The sequence below is a fragment of the Perca fluviatilis genome, chromosome 12 (assembly GCF_010015445.1).
Source record: "Perca fluviatilis chromosome 12, GENO_Pfluv_1.0, whole genome shotgun sequence".
NCBI lineage: Eukaryota > Metazoa > Chordata > Actinopteri > Perciformes > Percidae > Perca > Perca fluviatilis.
In genome coordinates this window covers 5,912,671-5,937,121 of record NC_053123.1, presented here as the reverse complement: position 1 = coordinate 5,937,121, position 24,451 = coordinate 5,912,671, and the positions used below count along the sequence as shown (strand labels likewise).

Sequence of the window (24,451 nt, the reverse complement as noted above, 5' to 3'; positions counted from 1 at the left end):
TTTTTTTTTCTTTTTTTTTTTTTTCTTCTTTTTTTTTTTTTTTTTTTTTTTAAATGTTCCACCAACTTCATGATACCACATCTTAGGACGTCGTCGTGTGTCAATATCAATAGTGAGTAACTGAAATAAGTGCAAGCTGCTTTTTCGAAAGTGGTAGTGGGGATTTGGTGTTGGAGGTGGGGCAAGGTGCCTCGATAATATATTCACAACCATCGAGGAAGCCATTCGGGACGCACGCATCATTTTCTCTTTTTGTTTCAGCAAAGGAAACGATGACATGATTTTTACCGTTGGCTTCCTCTCTCTGGCAATCATATACATTGGCATTCACAATGAAAAAGCAAGAATCTTAGCTTATTGGTTGTCAAAGAAAGAGAAGAGGGAGGTTAAACTGACTGCGGTTACACAGCCGTCCCACACACGTCACTCTTGTCCAGAATTGCCCCCGAGGTTCAGGCGGATATTACAAAATGGATTTTCTACGCGTTGCTGACACCGTTTACAGGACCAACCACATTTGTTCTTCTTCTCCTAATCAGAAGTAAACCTAGACATCTTTGATCGTTGTATCAGAGATCGGCCGCGGCAGAAAAAAAAAAAAGGATATTGCCCCGTTTGATATCCATGTCACTTTCACGTCTCTGTTTAAATGTATTTGCATGTAGGAAGGCACTGTGACTTGCACACAGAGAGAGAGAGAACTCTTAAATGACCCTGTTTTAACCTGTAGTTTTCATCATGCTCCCCTTAGATGTAGAACCTTTGCATGGAGGCATGTAAGCAGAAGGTGTCCAGAGGGTTAGCTTCTTTGACTGCCCTGTAGCCTAATGACACTGGGTCAAGGACCTATTCAAATTCTTTACAGGCTAAAAATCTTCTTTTTTCTCCAAGCACAATTACATTGTTGTCATACTATGTTTCTACAAGAAAGGAAAAAACAAAAACAACATTCAATAACTATATTTGAAAAAGTAACGTAATACACCATGGTTACACTGTAGTAGCAGTACTGAGGGGAAACCACTTGATAAAAGGAACATGGCTCAAAGGTGGGCGGTCTTTACTTCACTGAAGGCAAAGAAAACGGCACAAACAAAACCATACAAAACTACACTTCACACGACCGAATCGGAGAAAGCAACCGGCCCGACCGGCGAGTTTGATCACACGCTCGACTCGAAAGCTGGAAGTCAAACTCGAGTGCCATCACTTGAAGCTGAAAACACGGATCTTTGTTTCACCGCTAGAGTCGGCGCTCTCTAAGCTCTGTGTCGCCCTGCATGGCAGTGTCTGTTTAAATAGGCACAGTTGGCATATCAGGCTAGCTACATTGTCGAAGAGCCACTTAACATAGGTTCGTCTGTGACCATCTGCTCATTCTTTTGTTTCCGAACGCGCCGTGTCCCGAGACATACTTTACATCGGTTATAGAGAAGGCCAGCCCCAAGACCACTTTAAGCGCCAGCAATACTTGTTGTGACAAAAACAAACAAAAGAGAAACGAAAAAAAAAAAAAGGACATTCTTTTTGTAATAGACTCACTCCATCATATACCAACACAGGCGGATACATACCACACACACGCACTGTACACATACACACACTCATGCACGCATCATTTTGTGAAGTTGCACGTATCTAAGCAGGTTCCCCTCATTCATAAGTGCTCTGACAGAACCACATACCCAGATAGAGTCAACTGTTACAGCATTTCCCTATCTACTGTTTCTTTTTTTTTCTTTTCTTTTGGAAAACAGACAAAAACAACAAATTACTCTGCCAATCATCAGTTCCACAGCCTAAAACTGATGTGCCTGATACTTGTTTTGTTTTTTTCTTCACAATGATTTTGCGGTAATTTTACATCATACAAAGTGTTGTATTGAAACCCCTAGCTTCTATAAAAAATATATCCGTCGTGTGCATATATTTTCATGGATCTGGAGCCAGGGAAGCCGCCTCATACAAGGGGTCCCATGAGCAAAAGTCAAGGGGATCTAGCAAATCTTCTGGGACTTTTCCCCTCATTCGGAAATGAGTGCTTGGTCAACAACAGAAAAAGAGAAAAAGAAAAAAATACAGGTGTCTTTTTTTCAGCCTGTTCTTTCGTTTGGATTTTTTCTTCCTTTTTTTTTTTTTTTCAATTTGAAAAAAAACAAAACAACCTCAAATCATGAAGTGAACGGAGGGCGGAGCGTACATGTGTGATTCAGAGAGGAGGCGTGGGCCCTGGGTCACGTGCTGGTTAGGGGTGGGGGTGTGGGGGGGTCAAGGATGGTCCTCCCCTTTTCACTCGTTGTTGTTGCCGCTCTCCAGGTCCTTACACTGAATGTCCCCTCCGCTGTAGTCTGTTCCGGGCAGCTGAACGCCGTACTTGTCCACACACCAGCAGATGCCCCGTTTGCGGCCGCGAGATGGCTTGCACTGTGGGCCAAAAAAAAAAATTTGATGAAAAAAGGGACAAGGGTTAGGTAAAGATGTGGTGAGGGTAAAGGGTTGGTAACACCAGAAAGGGGCAGAGCACAATGTATTCGCACGTCTTTGCAAAATAGGCTAGATTCGTAATTTGGAAGGCTTTCTTAGTGCCAAGTGCAAAGACTTTTCTGAAGCAAACCCACCTGCTTGCGCTTGAAGAATCCTTTTCTGTCACAGTTGGGAAGATACAAAGACAGAGCCATTACACGAGAAGTGTCCTTCATTCCCTGAATGATCCCATCTAGTTTTCTCCTGCATGGACCCTTTAGGGAAAGACAGTGCAGGGTTACAAAGGCTGTTCAAAGGTATTATAAATTAAGTATATTAAGATATAACGATGAAGGTGTAGTTTGCATTGGTAGATGCTACCAGTAGAAGTCACCAAAGTCAGAAATGTTCAAATTCTACGCTTAGTGGCTTTATAATGACAATAGAGAAAAAAACTAGCATTTAAAAACTTACAAATTCAGGCTCATGCTTGTCAATGGGCATAGGGGAGTAGTCCAAGGAGGTGCCCATGAGGCGCTGCTTGCCGAGCTTCCTCTTCTGCTCCTTGCGCAGCGCGTGAACTTTTTTACTGTTCACAATGTCTTTTGGAAGGAGTGGCACTTTAGCTGGCTGCAGCTCCTCTGTAATCTCTGTGGTTAGGGTGTCCTCATGCTCTCGAGACTCATGATCTGCAGCGGAGCAAATCAAACATGGTAACAATTAATGTCAATTTTTTTTTCTTCTTTTTTTTTAAAGCAAGCTGCATCTTCACACTAATGCATTGACATCTTTATATGTGTATGATTAAGTTCTTAATTGGCAATGTGTGACAGATTATTTACATTACATTACATGTCATTTAGCTGACGCTTTTATCCAAAGCGACTTACAACTGCTATATATGTCAGAGGTCGCAGCCTCAGGAGCAACTAGGGATTAAGTGTCTTGCTCAGGGACACATTGGTCGATGTATCGCAGTGGGAATCGAACCCAGATCTCCCACAACAAAGACGTGTCATATCCACTGCGCCATCACCGCCCCGTATTTGCAATACAATCAAACAATGTGAGAAAGTGTTTGGTAGTGATGGCCAAATGAAGCTTCATGAAGCATTTTCTTAATCTTCCGAGCCCACTAGATAGAGATCTCGGTTCAACAAAGGGTTGTAAGCACACTGAACTGCCATTTCTTAAGCCTTTTTCTTTAAACCAAGATTGCCATCTAGTGTGGTCAACAACTAAAACTAATAGTTCATGAAGCTTCATTTGGACATAACTAGTGTTTGGCACTGGCTGTCAAGTTGTGCCTGCCGCCTGCTGAAAATTAAGAGAAGCGTGAATGGATTTAATAGAATTGCTTGACTTAAAGCTCCTACTCAAGCTGTAAGCACAACATCGACATATTATTATCATATAAAGTTGGTATGAACAGGTTAGCAAACAGCTGCCTCTTAACACACTCAACGGACATCAGCATTCGCTTGGAGTCATGTTTCTGTCCACGCAGCAAACGTTCCTAAATCCAATCCAATGTTCCCCGTCGTTTTAGCTCTGTTTTAGTCTCCACCAACTCCTGAGAGAAATATCTGGCAATTTAGCCGACAAATGCTCAACTACAGTATGTTCACCAGTTAGTTGCTACCTTTGTCTGACTGCCATTTGGTGCTGGGCAGGTAGCGTACAGTGGGTTTATCAGAGCTTCTTTTTGCTAGAAACAGCTGTCTGCGGCAGCTGGAAGCGAGATTGATGAAAGCCGTGTGACTGAAACTAAACAGTAAAGTTGTCAATGAGCTAAAATGCTTTGCAGAGCCGAGAGGATGTACAAAGTTGTTGATAGTTCAACCCTTTTTCACAGTACTGTACATTTGATACATTGTTCATGTAACAATACTGATTAGCAGCTTTAAAAGCAATCTCACAAACGTAGTTCATACAGTTTATTTGATATGACATTTCGAATGGTCTTGGAGATAGTTCTCGGTGTCTAGATATAGTTAACTGCAAGATAGAGGACAGTGCAAAATTTAAGTCTAAAGTTTGGTTCCATTTTTGGTAAAATAGTAATTGACAAGACAAAGACTAATTGCACCTGGGCATCAATGGACATGGTTTACACAAAACTCCCTGTTAAAAAATCTTAAATCTGTATTTAGAAGTCTCGGAAAATGGAGCTGTTTCTTGTTGCACTAGTACTTTCTACGTAGGACTTTGGCCATGTTTGTTTATTAAATCTCCAGCATTATTTCATGATGAAACTAGTTTTCAAATTTTATTCGAACATAAAATTCAGGAACGTAGAATACCTCAGTAAAGGGTAACGTCTGATCCAAATACAGTTACCATAGACCTATAATTAAGTATTACGACGAACCAGTAAAATGTAGATCTGATTTATATAAGCAATGTATTACAGTCACTGAAAAAAAACTTGCTATCTGCATATACCAAAAGTGAAGTTCTGCAGCTTTTTAATCCGTGCCACATAAGAAATGGTATACCAGGTGCTTTTCCCGGTGTTTGTGCCACCAATTGTTGCTTGCCATTTGTGTATACAGGAGGGGAGGCTGCTGGGAGATCTGATCAACAGCTGATGAACTCTGACAGCTAACACAGGCGTTAAACTCCCACCAACCCCACCTTCCAACCCCCCGTACTCTCTGCTTTCTAAATCTAAAACATCCCTTCACGTAAGTCCAGTCGGAGCTGATCGGCATCCATTAAAAAAAACAAGACATTTATTTTAATGTCCTTAATATATCAGTGAGACATGTTGGTCTTAAAATTTAGTTGAGGTCACACATGTAGTACATGTAATACATGCAGACAGCAGGCAGCACCAGACGTCTACAACTTGGGAAAACTGCATCACATGTTGCATGGCTGCCTGCGCAGTGCCTGGAAAATCTGCAAACACGTTATCTGGACTGCTAAACTTCAACGGGGACTAAGGCCTCTTGAGTGTCGTAACTTTACAGCGACGTGTCCCACATTAAACTCCTAACCCAAATGTCAAGCGGAGGAAAATCCAGTTGCTCTGTGGACTCGTATAAATGCTTGTACATTTCTGTCACATTTTATGCGCTTCTTAGACGTAATTTCAGCTCCCCGAGGGGGCACTATAGTCTCTTGATAGGATGTTCACAGGTTGAGGTCCTATATCCTGAACCTACCCCCCCCCCCCCTTTTCCTCTCCTATGTTTTGGGGCTCAGCCTTTTAAGCCTGGACCCCCAGCCAGAGGTTCTTTGAGGCCACATAAAGAAGCCATCAGCTCCCCCCTTGGCTTAGCTGTACCATAAGTACAGAGTTATTGTGGGGACTTTGCCAACTGGCCGAAGCGATGGTGCCAGTGGATGACCCTGGTTATATTTATCTGACAAGGAAACCCGCCGTGGTGCGCAGGGCCAGAAGCACTGAACCAGAGAGGAATGTTGGCTGCGCACTATAGGCCAACTGCTGCTGAAAAACAAATCAACTTCCATACTTGTGTATGGTCAAGAGAGCATAGGCTGGAAAATATGTTTTAACAAGTTGCCTTAACGTCGCTGACTGGCCTGGTAGTGCACAGCCACTGTGGAGAAAGGCACCGAGACGGAACAGGGACACGAGATCCGAGGAAACTGATGTTCAAAGAGCCTGACACAGCAGGAGCGTCTGGAGTCTCTGGGAGGGGATGGAGGGGGCAGGGTGATTACCAGAATTGGGTCTTTGGCTTCTGCGCTGCACTGCCATCTCTTTGAAATTAATCTCACAACTCATGACTTGGCAGGCATTGGTTTGTGTTTAGATATGTCCTTGTGTCTCCCCGCTCAGACTACGAGGCTCTCACTCGCTATAAATAAATACGTCAAACAAGCATTCGTATGTGACCACTGTGGAAAAACTCCTCGTTTCTGCTGTACAGTCCAATAACTTCTAGGGGCGCTTGATTAAAATGCCACATATTTGGCAATGAAAAAATACGCCGTCGAAAATAAGGGCTGTGTTTTGTTTTTTTTCTTCAACGTGCATTCTTGTTTAATGTGTAATCTCATTTGAGCATATAAATGGCCAGACTAAGAGAGGTCTGAGCCGTGGCCCATCAATTATATTCACCTTACAAATCCACAGAATGTCTCTTTAGATACATAGGATAGAAAGGGTTTTTTGATCTGCATTTTAAATTGGATAGCCTTCGTGAAGACAATGGTGTCTGACTTCTTTTCTCCTCCACAAACAACATCACCAAACTCATCTTTTCTGAAGTGGGCTCTTCGGCGCGGCCACAAAAACTCAGTTTTTCCATGCTCAGGGTACCCAGCTTGTAAAGCAGGCTTAGAGGGTCCGTGTTTAACTCCTGAAACTCAGCCAAGATGCTGGCCAGGAGCCAAGTGAACCAAGTCATGTGCAGCTCTTCCATTCAGCTGAGCCCAAAGCTGTGCTGCTATCTCTCTCTCCCTGTGCTCGAGCTAAAGATTTCATTAGGACGAGAGGGGCAGAGTAGCCAAAGGAGGTGCACCTGATACTTCTCTGTTTAAAAATTAACATCTGCACACAATTATGCTTCATGAATATCCCAAGTTTCTTACGGGGCAACAGTCCAAACAAGAAAGATAAGCTACCCCGTCTTTGGATTTTTTTTTGTCCTCTCCTCTGGATCTTTAAGACTCTAACAATGCCATTTAGATTGTGAAAAAAAGCCAGGACAATAGCTTCTCCCACCTTTCATTGGATTTTCCAGCATTACAGCACATTGGCTATGTCCTGCCTTTGATTAAGTGCGTCTCGGCGCTGCATCTGAAATTACATCTTTACAAGATGTAAGAGAGTAGTGAATAGAGGTGCTGTTTAATCTCAACAGGGGGTAGGACAAGATAATGTAGGGATAAATGAGCCTGAGGGCCTGTGGCATATAAAGCACGACGGTAGTAAACCATCCTTCAGCCTCAGACTGCCTCCGCTACTTAATATTTGAAAGCAATGCCATGGCCTGATAACCCTGCAGTTTCTAGAGCAGAAAGGGAGGTGTGAACTAGAGGATGGATACCGGGTTCGGACAGATCTTTAGAAATGATGTTCGGGTTAGGGTCGGGCTCGGTCACATCAGCGCGATAACAAACAGATATACAAATAAACAGCTTATTTTGTAGGTAGCCAATGGGCCTGTTTCACTTGATGCAAAGGTTCGTTTTTGTGATTAAAATAAATTTACCCTAACATCCGTCTTCCTGTGTGCAGAAATTTGTTTATGTAGCTCTGACAACGAAACACATGCATATTAGGCGACATGTACATGTGTCATTAGTATGAGAAAAAAATGAGATGTCGGGCTCGGACATAAATATCTTAATGTCTGCCGGGCTCGGGTCGGGTTCGGTTACTGCTCTGTCGGACACCGGCCGGGCTCTGCACTCTAGTGTGAACAAACCAGAGATGTGTGTGCTGCAGCACAAAAGTTAGGTCCTGATGACCAAAGGAATATAAGATAATAAGTCATAGAAGCTTTTTTAACTAAAAAGTTACCACTGCTAGAACTCTTAGGGGGCACAGGGGGCATGCTCCCTCAAGATTTTTTTTCTTCCTCTTTTACGGCAGCTATTTGCACAACTTTTCAAGCAATTTAATAATTTGTGCCTAAAAATCTGTAAACCATTTGTGATGCACTGGATTATCATGAAGTGAACGGGTCTGTAAAGTTGAGACTTGTGGGTACACATAGAACCCATTTTTTATACAGATATCTGGAGGTGAGAGGTCAAGAGACCATGCCAGTTTTTCCCTCGCCAAAATGTAGCCTAACTTTGGAGCGGTATTTAATTTCATATGATACCAATACCTGGCTTCACTGTAGCTTTAAAACAGAGCTCGCTACAGCCTCTGAAAGGCAGTAACCCCCCCCCCACACACAACACACACACACACACACACACACTCTGCTCCTGAAGGTAAGTATCACCGGTGTAAATCATCATGGCATGGATGACCAGTGACAGATAAGATACACCCTCTGCACACGACTTGACAGCAGTGCACAAAGCCTGGTTACATGAGAAGACTGAGAGACTGACCGAAAAAGGCTCCATTCCAAACCAACTGAAGCAGTAAGAAAATACCAAATGTTCTCTCCGCGATTTGTACATTTGACCACCCCCAAGTGTTAAGGAATTCTGTTTTTGGCCCTTACGTCCTGTTGTTTCCGTGGAATTTCTGTTGTTCGACCCTGCGCGCGGTCTCAGTCAGCTTCTGAAAATGCAGGAAATACCTCTTCCCCATGGTATTGTGAACACAGAATATGTTCATTGCAATCAAAAAGTTTCCTGCCTTTCGGAATGCACGGTATAAATAGCAACAAGAACAATTCAAGGATTATATAGATCACAAAACAAGGATTTATGAGAGGATGCAAAATCCTTCCAAGAGGGAAATGCTGCTGTAGGTAAGCAAGCTTTCTGACCCATTTCCAGCTTACAGCAGCGCAAAATACAGGCTCGAGTCATCAGACTGAGGCGCATGGCTCTTCGACTGTACATTCCTAATTCTGGTCTGAGGTCCTCATCCTACATCAGAGTTTGGGTTTTCCAACAAACCACATGGACGGACGCAACCTCTTTTTGGGTCACCATCACCACAACGCAATTGCTGGGTGTGACGATGTTCTAATTCCCCAGTGGCTGAAGCAGCTATTTTGGCCAGATTCGAGCGCTCCCGGATGTACTGTACGAAGCTGATCTCCAAGCAGCATTAAAAAGAAACCTCACGGTGGGCGAACAACTAACTTAACATGAATTATTAATGTGGGGTTTGCAATACAACAGTGTGAGTCATAGAACATCCAAGAATGGGCAAACCGCCTGTTTATGTAACATGATACGAACACCTTTTGAAGTAACGTTTTTTTTTTTTTTTATATATCGGAAAGTTGATTATCTTTCTATATTTTCGGTTTGTTTGTCTGTTTGTCAGCAGGACTATGGAAAAACTACAACCCGATTTCCACGGAACTTTGCAGCATGGCCCAATGAAGAACCCGTTGAATTTCGGAGTGGATCCGGATCATGTGGCAGATACAAAAATAATCTTTCATTTTCGTTAACATTGTGAGATAGAGCATGGCCTTGGCGGAGGTCTGCGTACTCTCGGAGTGCCCTTCTATAGCCTAGAAATCTAGACGCACCCTAGCGGCAGCAAATTTAATTTGCAGCCAGGGGGGGTCTAGGCACTCTCCGTTGGCTTGCGAGCTGGAAAAACCAAACTCTGGTCAGGCCAATCACATCGCGTATAGAGTCGGTGGGCGGGGCTTATGGCTGCTGCTGCTGCTGGAGAACAGCGGTCTTCTGGAAGACTTGGAGTTCAGCTTTGCTTTGAGAAAAGAACACAGAACGGCACTGAAGTCATTGTTAAAAAAGGAAGATAAAAGAAAAGAAAAGTTTAATCTATCAACTGGCTTCGCTACCTTCTTCGTTGCTCTGCCTGGTTGTAGCGCTGTCCTATTACGTGCAGACGGAATTTGAAAGACAACCGTTTATCCCGCCCCTCGGATTGAGCTCACAACATCTTGATGTGGTTCTGGCTTGTCAGGCTAGCCCTTCTATGCTTCTAAGACAAAACTGTAATACCTTCCGGGACAGGGATCAATAAAAGCTTCACCACCAACATTTTAGAGAATTCCCTGGAGCGTCTTTTGCCTTCCAAATCCTGAGAAACCCAAGATGCCTAATTTCGGTCCATTCTCGTCCAATGCTAGCTTGAACCAGGTGTTGGGAGGTGAGATTACAATACACAGGTCAGATGTAAACAGGTGTGACATCATTTTAAAGCCCAGCATGTGGCCGTCCCTGCCTTTATTGAATACCGTGCGTAGAAAACTTACAGTGAGTGCTGATATGTTTCCCAGCTGTTGCCACCAGCAGGCTAGGTGTCAGTGACCAATAAGCTGTACAAATACCACCGTTAAGTTTTACGGGGAGAAATCATGCATGTGTGCCAAAAAGGTAATGTGCTTGCCAGCGACAGCTCAAGTGCTGTAGACTGTCCCTATGATCATACTGTGCCTCAAAAACGCCACGTGCAGAAAAAAGCAGTTCCACATCAATAGTATCAATGTCACATATAAGAAACCGGGGTTCTCTAGATTTTCTTGGCATCACATTTTCCACGAAATGTGTGCTTTTCTTTCTTGAAGTCCTCGTGACATCTTGACAAAATGACCTTTCGAAAAATTCTCCCTAGCACCTGCAACAGATCAGTTGCAGCATGCTAAGCTTTCACTGCACTGTCTCAGATGTTCAAGGTGAGACGGATGGAAAGCCACATACAGTCTTTCCTTTCGCATGAGCCCGTCATGAAGCTGTCAGGCAGCTGGGGCCACACGTGACCAGGGCTATATCTGACGTGGCATGTCTGTAGGAGCACGCAACATTTACAGCAGACGGAGTACGGTGGCTGGTTTTCATTAGCCGAATTGTACAGTCAGAGAGAATCAACGTTTTACCACTCAGCTACGACCCAATAACCAGCTGTGTCAGTGAGGCTGCTGGCATGGAAAAAGCAGATGGCGGTTCTCAAAGTTGAATAGCTTTCTAAAAAGTGTGTGATGACAAGTAATTCTGTATGGTGCTTAGATGTGACAGGGCGGTGTGACCATGCATATGTGAAGTTCTCTGGCAAACATTGGTCATCAGAAGTCTGCAGTTGCTTGACTTACTCATGAGTTTAAATGTCAATAACAAAAGAAAAATCACTAACTGGAAACCGCATCTACACATGCAAAGAGGCAAGACAAAGGTAAAGTATTAAAGTTGTCAGTAAAGGCACCAGGTTTCCTGTTGCTAAGCTAATAAGGGCCATAGTATTTCTGTGCCGAGTATTCTGGATTTGGAACCACTCCCTAATCATCTTTTGCTTCTTGGCAAAGAGCAATCTGTTAAAACATAAGGCCCTTTCAGAAGCTTGAAAGACGAGGGGCCTGCTGCTATGAAGTCATATCTGTTGGCAAGCTTTGCAGGGTCTGATTCACTCGTAGGGGGCTAACACAATCTGAGTGCCCCCACAGCACATACCACCTCCTGTGCCTTACAATCCAAGCAACCCTGGGATCACAGTGCAAGAGCAAAACGTGAATTAATGCACTGCTGGGACACGGACCCGTATGCAGAGCGATGGCCAGGGTTCTTTTTTTTTTATTTATTTATTTTTTTTACATGAGCAGTAAAGGGAGGGGGTGGGGGGCAAAGATTCCTCTCTCCCATTGTTTGGCTGCCCCAGTCAATATTTAGTAGGCTGCGGACACTTGAGCTCCTCCTCCTCCTTGTGTTTGGCTTGCTCAGCTGGTACAGCACACAGACAGCTGCAACCCCACACCACAGGAAACCAGAAGCTCACCTCACCAGTACCCGTTGGCGGAGCTGTTTGACAGAAGGCCCTTCAGAGGAAAGAGAGCGCCAGAGGCATTCTGCTGAATCACTGCGTTGTGACTGAGCACCCATGCAATGAATGCACTGCCAGAGGCAGGAAAAGATGCTCTGATTACCTCTTCTGTGGGCCAACAAAGAAGTCAGGTTGTCTGCGCGTGTGTGTGTGTGTGTGTGTGTGTGTGTGTGTGTGTGTGTGTGTGTGTGTGTGTGTGTGTGTGTGTGTGTGTGTGTGTGTGTGTGTGTTTGTTTGTGTGTGTGTGTGTGTGTGTGTGTGTAAAGCCAGAGTGAGACAAAAGGCCTGAGGTGTCATCATTCACAACAATCACACACAATGCACATCCAGACACCCACACAGCCCCGCCCAAGCAGGCACACACACACACACACACACACACACACACACACACACACACAGAGAGAGATAAGTGTGAGCCTACCATGACTCCGTTTCAGTTTGTGATCAATATTTTGCAAAAGATGAGGTTTGCTGAGTGTTTGTTCAAACAATGGCATTCATGGACCAACACAAGGAGGGGTGATCTGCACACTGGGTGCAGATAGCCTGATGACTGACAGCCCACTTTATAGAAAGAGGCGTGGAGCCAAACCCTTTGTGTTTACTTATCTAGTTGTTGACACACCGCTATAAAACTCTGAGTGACAGTGAACCTCTGTGCTACACCAAGAAATACCTTAAATCATTCAAGGCTATTGGCTCCACTCTCTTTCTCCCTCTGTCTGTCTGTTTGTGTCTACGTATCTCTCTCTCTCTCTCTCTCTCTTTCTTTCTCTCTCTTTCTTTTTTTCTCTCTCTCTCTCTCTCTCAGATTTAGTGGTAATCCGACTCTGACCACCACGGTCGGGGTAGCCTGCAGACCTAAATCTATCTAAATTCGGCTTTAACAAGACCCAACGTTCGCGGAGTGGCACCTCATCCCTTCCCATGTCGCCTGTAGGCTGCATTGGGCTTTTTCCTTAATGTCTGGCTAGATTTCACGTGTCAAGGTGCGAATGATATTGGAAAGGCGAAAAATGAAAGACACGAAAGCTTTAATGCGCTCTGGCGTTAGGATGGAAAACAGTGCGCTTTGACAGACACTTGTTACACCAGTGGATATTAAAAGGGAAGCAATTTGCAGAATAAGCTCCACTTTTAGAGGTTCCCACATTTTCCCTCATAATATCCCTTATATAAATACACTATGCATTTAGTGCTCAGACCCCTTTTCATAAAGTTTTTCACTCGTTTTTTTTTTTTTTTTTTTTGGTCAGGATAATAAAAGAAATGCGTTTAATAATTCGCCCTGCATTAAAATGGAAAATACTTTAAACTGCCTGGATCCTTGCAGCCACACCTGGTTCTCGCAAGACCGCAGTTTGACAGCAACTGCCCCGCGCCAGAGGCTCAAAACAACCGGGACAAACCATGTGCGTTTACCGAGCCGCCCGCGACAGATTTTACGCGGCGCTGCGCACACAACCGAGCTGCTGGTTCACATATAGTGTTGTCACTACGAGCACAGATTCCTACCGAGCAGCCTAAACGCGACACTGTCGTTACAGCTGTGGATGCTGAGCCTGCTGAGACCCGAGGTGCGTTTCTGGTCCTACAAAGACCCGAGAGGAGAGGAGGAATAAGCTCCTGCAGCCAGCTTAATCAAGACGGAAGATACAAGTTAATCAGATGGCACCTCAAACCATCTGTCAAACACGCGCTCTGTCAGAGAGCAGGGCGCGTGTTCCAGGCACTGTGTGTGTGTGTGTGTGTGTGTGTGTGTGTGTGTGTGTGTGTGTGTGTGTGTGTGTGTGTGTGTGTGTGTGTGTGTGTGTGTTTGCGAGTGTGTGTGTCTGTCTCATGGTGAGGGAAGGGAACCCCCCCGGGGGTCCGTGGATCAGGCACAACTATTATCAACAACGCAATTACATCTACACAAAATGCTAGGATTTATTATGAAAGATACTCGACTGTGGTTATTTCTGTTCCCGCAAGACATTTCAATCCCGCAGCAGCGCACAGTGGACAGCGCACACGGGATAAGAACTCACCGATCCTCAGAGAAGACAGAGGAGACCCTGCAGTCCTGATCTAGACGAAATTAATTAATTCATTTTTTAATTAATATAGTTTGTTTGCATGGATGCGGTTGGAAGTGCAGCCGCAAACACATTCTCAAGTGTTTGATCCCCGAGCATGCATGCATTTGCATCGAGTCTGCCATGGCAGCCCCGTGCGCGTCTTACCTATGGGCGGGTGGACAGCTTTGTATCCTTTCTCGTTGGTGCACACTCCCCTGCCGTGGAGCAGGGCGTGCAGGGGTTTCTCCTCCCCGCTCCTCGGCAGGCAGCGGAGGCCCTGGGTGCACGTCCCGGTGTAAACTCCGCACGCCGCTCCCTCGGACAGGGCGCAGGTCAGGCAGCAGCCGCAGCCCGGCTCCTTGACCAGCTGGCAGCCGACCGGGACCGGAGGGCACATGGACAGCGCCTTCTGGTCACACGGCTCGCACGGCACGTATGAGCCCAAGCACCCGGACAGCCCCAAGATAAATGTCACCAAGAGGCAAAAACTCAGAAACATTGTCGGCGTTCTCTTCAGTTACAGCATAAAGCTCAAATGCGAAGAGAGGAGGGGGGGATGGAGGGGCGGGGAGTAGACTAATGAGCACAATGCCTCAGTCAGATAATCCGATTTTTTTTTTTTTTTTTTTAAAGCAAAAGCCAAGAGTCTTTATCCAAGAATGTTGCTATTTGTGTAAAAAAAAAAAAATAAACAATACATCAACGACAGGCTTTGCAGCGTGCACCCTGCAAAACGAGTTCAAATGAGTAATTTCAAATAGATGTGCTATATTTGTCCCGAGATGATGTCCTCTGCAGGAGCGAGGCAATTCTTTTGCACAAAATCTCAACTGCTCTCCTTCTTCAGTTTGGACTCCAGTACTTTCTCCGGCAGAAGTTTCCTGAGCAGACTGATCAACTGGAGAGCTGCCTTGCCTTTTTAAAACAGCGCCGAGCCGAGCCCAATCCCCTAACTGAATACGCTAAACAGCAGGGAAGGGAGGCACTTGTTCCACGGCTTGGCAGGCGGCCAAAGTTTTTTTTTTTTAGCAGCAGGAGGATCGCTCTTTCACCCTGAAGGCTGAACTGATGCCGAGGTGCAAAAGGCAACAGCAGAGAGCAACAGAGCCCTCATCAAAACATTTGAGCACCGAGCGTTCCCAAAAATCCTGCAGGCTTTCACTGTCTGTTAGATCTGTAGCTTCATATTCTCCCCCCAGAAGATCTTTAAAGTGCTCCATACTGCAAAAAAATGACAAATCTCAACAAGTCAACGAGCACTCATATCCAGCTATACAGGCTTCTTTTTTTCTTTTTTCTTTTTTTTTTTTTTACAGTGGGTGAGATCATTCTTGAGATTCATAGAAGTAAATTGTTCAAGATTAAAGCCTCTTTACTATTGGCACTTAACCTAAGAAAGAAATAATGTCCTTAGTTCTTCACTATCCGGATGGATCACTGTGCGGAATAAATTCTGTATAATGTGCCAATTTCACATTCGTGGATTTGAAAACATCCGAAACTTTGATTCGAGTCTGAAGGGAAAATAATTTCCCCCACATCATAATTCTTTTGTGTCCATGAAAAATAAAGTATGGGTAACCCCCCCCCACCCTGCTTGAGTCATGAGTGCCTCATTGTCACGGGTTGAATGGAATATCCCTACTGAGGAACGATCTGAAGTGCTGCTTTGCATTCAAAGGTTGGAACTGAAGGGGGAAAAGAAAGAGAAAGCACCGGAATTCACTATTGAATTATTAACTTATATAAGGGACGGAACCAGGAACATGATTTGCAATTATTGTTATTTTTGGTCCAATTTCCACGCTGATACCTGCCCCGGTCTACAAGTCTGCACCTGTTGCTTCCATTGGACACTTCCACTTGTGTTACCAATGTAGCCAAAAGGAAAAACCCACTAACATACCCCCTCCCTTTCTCTCTCTCTCACACATACACACATACACACACACACACATTAAATGCAACTGGGCTCTATTATTTGATCGCCTGTATGCAGAATACTGCCTGATTGTTTCAGCGTGTGCTCTGCTTGCACCATATATATGCACTCTAAATCAGCCCAGCCATGGGGCTGTTATTTCCATCTCTGCAGCTTTTAGGGCACATCTTTCTTCCTTAAGTAATAGCGGAGTGTCAGGAAGCTGTATTAGTTGTCCTTCCCATATCCACTCACTGCTTGATAAATGGCCACGGTCCAAACCTTGCATTTTCAGGCTGAGGATCCACAGAGAGGTGATTTCCTCCTCCATCAGTTTAGCAGTTGGCCACTAGAAGGCACTGTTAACAATGACAAACTCTGCAGAGGAGCTGAATCACATGTCTTCTGTAAGAAATCAGGGAAATGACACACACACATTAACTGATAGATTAAAACGCCATCACATCTGTAATAGCACAATTTAGTACTGCAGTCTATGTTGCTGATCTATTGGTACACATAAATGTAAAAAATAGAGCTACTTAAGTGTTTTATACCAGCAATGTTCTCCATGGAATTAGTGACTGGATAATTACATAATCTCACTGACTTTAAAATTGAATTCACCAGGGCATTTCTAATTATCTTTGGAGTAGCTCTCTGAAATGGGACTTGTTTTCACCACAACATTAGCATGGCACATGTTTAGTGTTTCCTTTACTTCAAGTCAGCCATGATTGTTTAAAACTTGGTTTACAGAGGATGTCGAAGGGTTCCATAACCACCGTTTACATATGTGGACTGTTTTTGTCTTTTTCCATGGCTTTTTCTCTGGTTTCCCTTACATGCCTCCATCCATGCTATCACTTCCCATCTTTTGCATTCAAGCATAAACATCTGGAGCGGATTGACATTTTCTTTTTCATTTTTTTTATTTTTTTTTTAGAGCTTGACAAAAAGGGACAGATCCTGAGAGAATAAAAAAAAAAAAAAAAGAGGTCACAAATTAATCCAGCAGCCGCAGAAACTGCACAGAGTGAACTGTGATGGTTAAACTACCACTCCAGCCAGCTCCAAAGGGAAGGACTGTGGTGAGTCAGTATTCCCTGCAAAGCCAACAGGAGCGGCAAAAACCCTGCAAGAGCAAACTAAGACATGCATCTGAGCGACTTTGGCCAAGCCCGAGCAGCGATAATGAACAGGATTAAGACAGTAAAGCAGTGTGGATTAATGGTGCATCCACCAAATTTTAGCTGAGCATGAGACGATGGATGAAGAGAGAGGATGACAAATTACAAGGAAACACATGCTCCCAGTTAAAGCTCCAGTTAAGGATGTACAGTAGTATGCATGTTATCATCATCGAGGGGACACAATGTTCTTTTTCTCTGTTCTCATTTTTTGCTAAATGCAAGTCATAATTCCCTGAATCCCCCAAAAATCTGTTAATGCATCAATCCATCCATCCATCCCTCGCTCTGTCACACCCTCCATCTAACCAATGCATCATTCTGTCTTCCAGAAACAATAACTAAGCTTTATGTTGCACCAAAGTGCAACTTCTTGATGAATTCTTTGGATGGTTGTAAAAAAAACACAGAAAGCTCGATGTAAATGCCAGAATATTTATCACCTGGCACTGCAATTTCCCAGACTCCACTCAAATATTGGAATTCTCAGCTGCTGACAGAAAGCTCACACAGGGTTATTGACTCACGAATGTACAACTCGTTCACAGGTGTCAAAGTCCCACAAAAAACACAGGCGAAAGTACCAAAACACAGAGGCAGGGAGCAAAAAGCAGAAGACGAAGCACGGTCATTAAACTTGCAAGAAGCACACGGGGGGAATACAGGCTGGAACGCTGACGCAAACGTAGTCTGGATCAACGGACGTACTTTTCCAGGATATTTGCCTGAAACGTGCCGGATGTCTCTCACATCCGCTCTCTGCGTGTCACCGTTCTCAAACTCCATTCGCTTCGGGAAACAACGACAAACTTCGAGCTAGCGAGCTACACGCTGAAAATGGAACATTTTAAAGAAAATTTGGATCGTGCAACAAGGCAGGTCTGCTTGGTTCTTTCGGGGAATGATTGTAAAGATTTACAAATAATATGTTTACAGCATTTCCTCTCTTACTGGGACGTTTTGGGACTGATTGGTGGGATTGCTGTGGACGAAGTACACACAGAGATACACTGGTAAGAGCTAATGAGGTTTAACCATGTTTCAGCTAAATTAAATAGCTCACGGTACTGGATTGTGTGAACAGTTAACTTCTGTTAATATTAGATGTGGCGTTTTCTTTTGCCGGGTGCAGATGTTCCACCAAAACAAGTGTTGCTGCGTCTGGAGCTTAGCGCTGCCCAAGGCGATTTGGATTGGTTTAAAGAAATGCAAACATCCCAGAGCGTTTTAGTTTTTTTTCTCCTATCCCAGAATGTATGTGTGGTGTAGCCAGACCTTACTCCACAGCGTTGTGGACATAGGTCTGGCAATGCGAGACTAACACAAACGGTACAAGATGAACTGGCACAGGTCTGAGGAATAGGAGCAGGTATATAAGTATACACAGACACAGGGGAGACATTTGATTACAGGTGCAGCACATTAGGGGAGGGGCAGTAATCACAAATGGCTCTAAGGCAGAAAAAGACCAGGAAGTGAAGTGACCTGAGACAAGGCAAAATGGTGATTATCAAAATAAAACAGGAAGTTGCATAACGTACAGAATACCACATGAAAAAAACATCCTTATGCGCAGAATCAGAATCAGAAAAGGTTTTATTGTCACAATAAGTACACTTATGTGGAATTTGCCTTGATGAAAGGTGCATACAGGAGCTAGACAAGTCCAGTGTCACAATATATCTCACACCAAAAACACACTGGCTGTTACAGGCCTCTTTTTTTTCATTTATTCTTTTACTTTTGGTCGGACTCAGAGACATTTGAAATTAATTATGTAAAAACCATAGTTATTTGGAAAGCTGCAGGAGGCTCGTGCAGCCCTCGTTTCTCTGACTCTCTACAATAGAGCCACAATAGCCGCATTCACAGGAAACACGCCGGGCTGAAATTAAACTGAATGAACATTTAAGGCACATAATGCATACAGTCAGTATTGTTCGACACTCTCTGCTTCTTATTTAACTAAATACCAGCAGTCATGATTTGCATGTTGCTTACCAAACACATAAACTACTGATTTTATTATGACAATGTCAGCAATATCTGCCAAACATGCTACACTCTCATATGTGCCAATATACAAACTTGTGTGCATGTGTGATGTACTTGCTCTGTGCATATTGTATGTATTTTTAATTGCATGTCAAAGTAGGTGTATGTTCGAATGTGCTGTAAATTGTGTGTTTGTGTGGCCAGGTGTATTTGTGTTTTACATCCTTTGCATTCCCCGTAGATGGAAAATAACGAACACCAGAGAATGCAGCTTGTAATCTTTCTTGTTCCCCTTCGCCAAGTCGTCGACTCTACGTATACACAAGAGGAGCGCGTGATACACAAACACTCCTCGGCATACAAACAGTCCCCTTTCCAAGGACACACAGAAAGGTGTTGTTGTGTATATCTGTTGAGACCAGACAGCACGGCTCCAGCAATGAACCTGTTAGCACTCTGCATTCATTTAAACTGTGGAATAAAACTCTGTCCGCTGTGGAGCCAATAACGTGCATGGATGTATGAGAAAGACCAGGGCCGGCCTGTGGTATTGGCATTATAGGCCAATGCTAGGGGCGCCAACACTTCAAATGAGTAAAGAAAAGTTAATAATAATAAAAAAAAAACAGCCAAAAATGTTTAAAAAAAAGCGTCAAAAACGATTAAAGAAAGGCAACAAACACCTCAACAAAGTGCCAAAAAATGTTAGAAAAAGCGTCAAAATAAGACAAGAACCTTGAAAAACGACAAAAAGATCGAAGTAAGCGACAGACTGAAGTGCCAAAAAAAAAAAAAAAAAAGGAGGCCTGTGGGGAAAAAAAACATTGAAATCTTGCCTAGAGCACCAAATTGGTTAGGGCTGGCTCTGAGAAAGACACAAGTGCGTGTGAATATGAGTGTGCAGGATAGAGAGGAAGGAAGGAAGGAAGGAAGGAAGGAAGGAAGGAAGGAAGGAAGGAAGGAAGGAAGGAAGGAAGGAAGGAAGGAAGGAAGGAAGAGATTTGACCAGATTTACAGAAATAATGGACGAGGTTAGTTTTATGCTGCGTGAAAGCAGTGGATCTCTCTGCTGCGAGGAGCTGCTAAACCTAAAATTATTTCATTTATCTGGGTTTCACTTGGGCGCTTTAATATCTTATTATGGCATAAATGCTGTTTCAGTCTTTAGCTCATGGTCAGGAATAAAAATATTGAGTTTTTGAGGCCTGACTATGGTTGAAACTTGAATGAACCGTATTGAATAGCAGTGCAAAATATGAGCTACTGACAGCTCTGCTACAAAAACACTGATATCAGTATCAGCCTTGAAACATTTGAAATCCACATTACTGGACTCAAACTCATTTGGTAAATGACTGGGAAGAGAAGTCGGTGGTGAAAGCTGTATACGGGTGCATTGGCTCAATGAAAGCAAACCTTTAAATCGCTTAAATAAAATAAATAAAATAAAATATAATCTCTTGGTCATTTGGAAGCGTGCACAAAGCTTTTCATTTACTAAATAGTGAGAAATATTCAACTCGCTCCCGCTTGGATTGCATCTCCCTGCAGTTGACAGTGTTGCTATAGAGGCATTGTCAACACGGCGGTGAACTTTTTGGTGATGAGCGCCCTGCGGGTTTCCATTAACGTGAAATCGCCTCGATGTGACCATGAGAAGACCTGCATGGTCTTGTAACGTTAGACGGTGGGAAGGCTTATCTGAGCGCTGCAATGGAAACTCTGCAGATGGAGATAAGCTGGCTGTTAAGTGTAAAACCGTACACAAGTGGTAGTCTTTTTATAGTCTATTACTGTAATGTATGGTTGGCCTAAAGCATTTCCAAAACAAAAGCCCATTTTTTTTTGTTCCAGTTTCTCCTCACCATGCCAACGCCACGAATGATTTACTTGAGGCTACATATTTCTCTATCTTATTCCTCATGCTTGTAATTGACAGGCCACTTTATGCAATTAATCTGGCAAAAGAAATGTCTTTTTGTTAATGTGTGTGTGTGTGTGTGTGTGTGTGTGTGTGTGTGTGTGTGTGTGTGTGCGCCTGGAGGCGGCAGGCCGGGTCAAAAGTGACTAATCATACTTACAAATATTTGAGTTTGTACATCAAGTGCTCCTCATGTATTCTTTAAACACTTCCAAACAATGTCTTCAATTTGTCAGTTTAGGTATTAAGCTAACGCTCTTATCCATAATGTCCAACCCTAAGATCAACATTAGAGCTCCTCCGCCATAAATTAAACTAAATTCCTCTACTGACAACATTCCAAGAGAGCACGGAGTGCAAAACAGCTATACAGTCACACTGTTAAACAAAACCAAACATTCTCATTACTCGTCAGTATTTGAGAAACTGAAATTAAGAGCTAAACAAAAATAAAATATCAAAATTGAGCAGACATGACCTCTAGTTTATTCTACGTAACAGAGCTGTTTTGTTAGAATAGCTGACAGCAAATGTCAAGGTGGAAGTTGAGAACAAGCAGTCAATTGCATTTATATAAAAATATCAAATGAATGTACATTATTCAAATGTCTACGGTCTAGGGAAAAAGAAAACAAGGTTCCTGTCATTCCTTTTCATGTCATGCCCTTTTCAGTGCCAGCTGCTGCATGGTACGCTAACAGCTCAGGGGTAAGACTTTGATACCGGGCAGCCCAGGTATGTGCCAACCTTTGGGTATGAATGGCATTTTGGATGGTAGGAGCCTCTAGCAGGCCAGAGGCCGAACCTTAGTACCAGGACTCTGAGAGCAGATCAAGCAGATTAACATACGAGCACGATATGCAAGGCTCAGTGTGCGTGCGTGGGAGTAAGTTAAAGCCGGGCACAGGGAGACAGTTTGGCAGGTGGCAAGTCAATCGAAATAACATTATGGACCAAGAATTTAGAAGAAACATGATTAAGCGTGAGGTTGTACTTGAGCACAGCGGTGCTTTGACCTTAATGCTTATGCTAGCATGGAAACATGCTCACAATGGCAGGCTCACAATGCTAACATTCATCAAGCGCACAGCAGCAAAGGAGTAACGCCAGAAACACACTGCACACGGCTCGCGCGTGGTGGTGGTCACTAGTTGCAGTCTTCTCCTGAACAGAGGTTTCGTAACTGAGGAAAGGCTACCGACTTTGCTATTTCTACGGACCAGAAGAAGAAGAAAAAGGTAAACAATGGCGAAAAGAAGAAGAGAAGCACTTTGAATACTTCAGAATGTCTGCACAATGATTCGATGACCTACTTCATCGGATCAAGCCTTTCATTCGCCATAAAAGAACTCATCTTAACCCTAGTTTACAAGAGAGACTTGGGCTGTGCCTTATCCGGCATACTTCTGTCAGTACACCGCTAATGTGCACTGACCACTCACTGCCGTAGTGCCCACTTTCAATGGTTAGTATTGTCCCAAAAGGAACACTTATGTTAAAACACTTACTGGAAATGACGAGCGGCAGGCTCGGCTCGCCGCCTCTCAAAATCTAACGAAAATCTATTAAACTGACCTTTGTCGATCAAAAAAACAGACAGATTCAGCAACTGTATGGCCTATTTCCTCGCTTAAAATGTTTTCAAAAACACGTTTCGGTGAACTATTTTTAAATAAAATACTAGCCATTATGCTCTGTTGTGAAATCCGGGATAAGCCAGACCCACGTGACGCGTTCGTCCAATCAGCTTCCGGTCGACGTCCCTGTTCCCTCCCCTTTCCGCTTTGTAGTCAAGATGGCGCCCGTTTAGTGCGCGTAGCGTCCATCGTTCCACACTGAACTTTTTGACCGTTTTTGGGGGTCATCCGGGTACTTTCAGTGCGCTGACTTTTTGCGTTATCTACACTAGATACTTAAAACTAAGTGTTTGAAGTGTGCAAGTAGGCGGTTTGAGACACAGCCTTGCAGTCACTCCGAGAGTCCTGGCATCCGGTTGCCCTCGAACTAGTCCATGCTTCCTGTTTTCTGTGCTTTGTCGCCATTTTGACGCACAATGGGAACGGCGACTGTAAAGAGGCCCTGAAGCGGAGCTATTTTAATTTCGGCGCCCATGTTATCCAATCTGTCCGGGCCCACATCGGCTGCGATGAGGAGCGGAGCGGCCGCGCCGGCCCGCGCACTGCAGCGATCGTTTTGTCGTCTTCTCCATTTAATCCCGCGAGCCACGAGCGAATATGTCAAGCCAGGTAGGTAATCACATACAGGAACTTTCTAAAATGAAATAAAAATTCAAATTGAAACACCCAAGTTTATTGTGATTTGGGCTGTCTACAGCGAGACACGCGATCAGTCGAAGGGAAAGAGACTGACGCACGGACAGACAGACACACACACACACACACACACAAAACCAAACGCTCTACAGACGTTCTGTAAAGTGGGCGTGGAGAAATGTGCGGCTGGTATGAACAGCCAGGCGCGTGATTGGGCACGAATGTACACTTCACAGCGCCTCCCCGGCAGTGCGTTCCTGGTGTAACACTTTTCTAATAAGAAAGTAACGACATAAATAAAAAACAAATACAATTTTTTATATTTAGTGTGTGTTGATGATCAATTGACTATATTTTACTGGGTGCATTTGTATGCTTACTTTGTCACTTACAAGTCAGGTAGCCTATGGTTATTGCAGAAGGTTTATCTTGGGCGTGGGGGCAGGGCATTCAGCTGTTTTGAGCACCCACCGGCACAAACATGAATTGTCACCTGTGTGCAGACTACAAACATATTGGAGTCATTTTCCTGTTTTGCTAAGGGAGCAGCCATCTGTTTTACTGACTGGGTGTCATTTTTGTAGTTTTTGACATCATTCGTAGGCATTACTTTAACATTTTACTTGGCCAGTTTAAATGATGAGATATGAGGATACAATGACATCAATAGAGAGCCAATGGGGCAATCACATGAGTACTCACACGGGTGTATAACTTGACCCTTTTTATCCACTTTTCCCCTTTTATGTTCCCTTAAATGGATTTAAGATGTTTTAAATCATGTTAATCGGCACTGACTGAGTATAATATATATTGTGTGTCAGCTTGTTCCAGCTATTCATTGAAGCTATATTTTACACTGAAATATTTAAAGAGGCTGTACTCAAAAGCTACAGAGCATGTGTTTATAATGATTGATCCACCAGCAGATCAGTGGGGTTCAAGAGGTTACAGCTGGCCAGTTGTATCTAAACTAAAGCTTAGATCGGGCCCAAAAAATCAAGCATTTGTTAATACGTGGGCCGTTATAACTGACGTTCTCAACTACAATTCCGAGTTGTTTGAACTACAGAAATCGGTTTAGAATTTTCTTAATGAATAATGCAACAAGGACGAAGCATGTAGACTAAACTGCGTTGTTGGTTTATTCAGAATGGAATGGATCGCAAATGGATCCGAATGAAGAAACGACCTCAACCCTGGCTCCCTCAGCCGAACAGTG

At 43.7% G+C, this 24,451-nt stretch overlaps 1 protein-coding gene across 1 annotated transcript; it reads right to left on the bottom strand.

Moving 5' to 3' along the window:
- Positions 1-14,428, bottom strand: LOC120569854 (insulin-like growth factor-binding protein 5). The gene is made up of 4 exons (XM_039817994.1): positions 14,095-14,428; positions 2,938-3,152; positions 2,619-2,738; positions 1-2,424 (listed from the first exon to the last, which is right to left on the bottom strand). Exons 1-4 carry the CDS (start codon positions 14,426-14,428, stop codon positions 2,290-2,292), a joined length of 804 nt encoding a protein of 267 aa, XP_039673928.1. The 3' UTR covers positions 1-2,289.
- Positions 14,429-24,451: the final 10,023 nt, after the last annotated feature.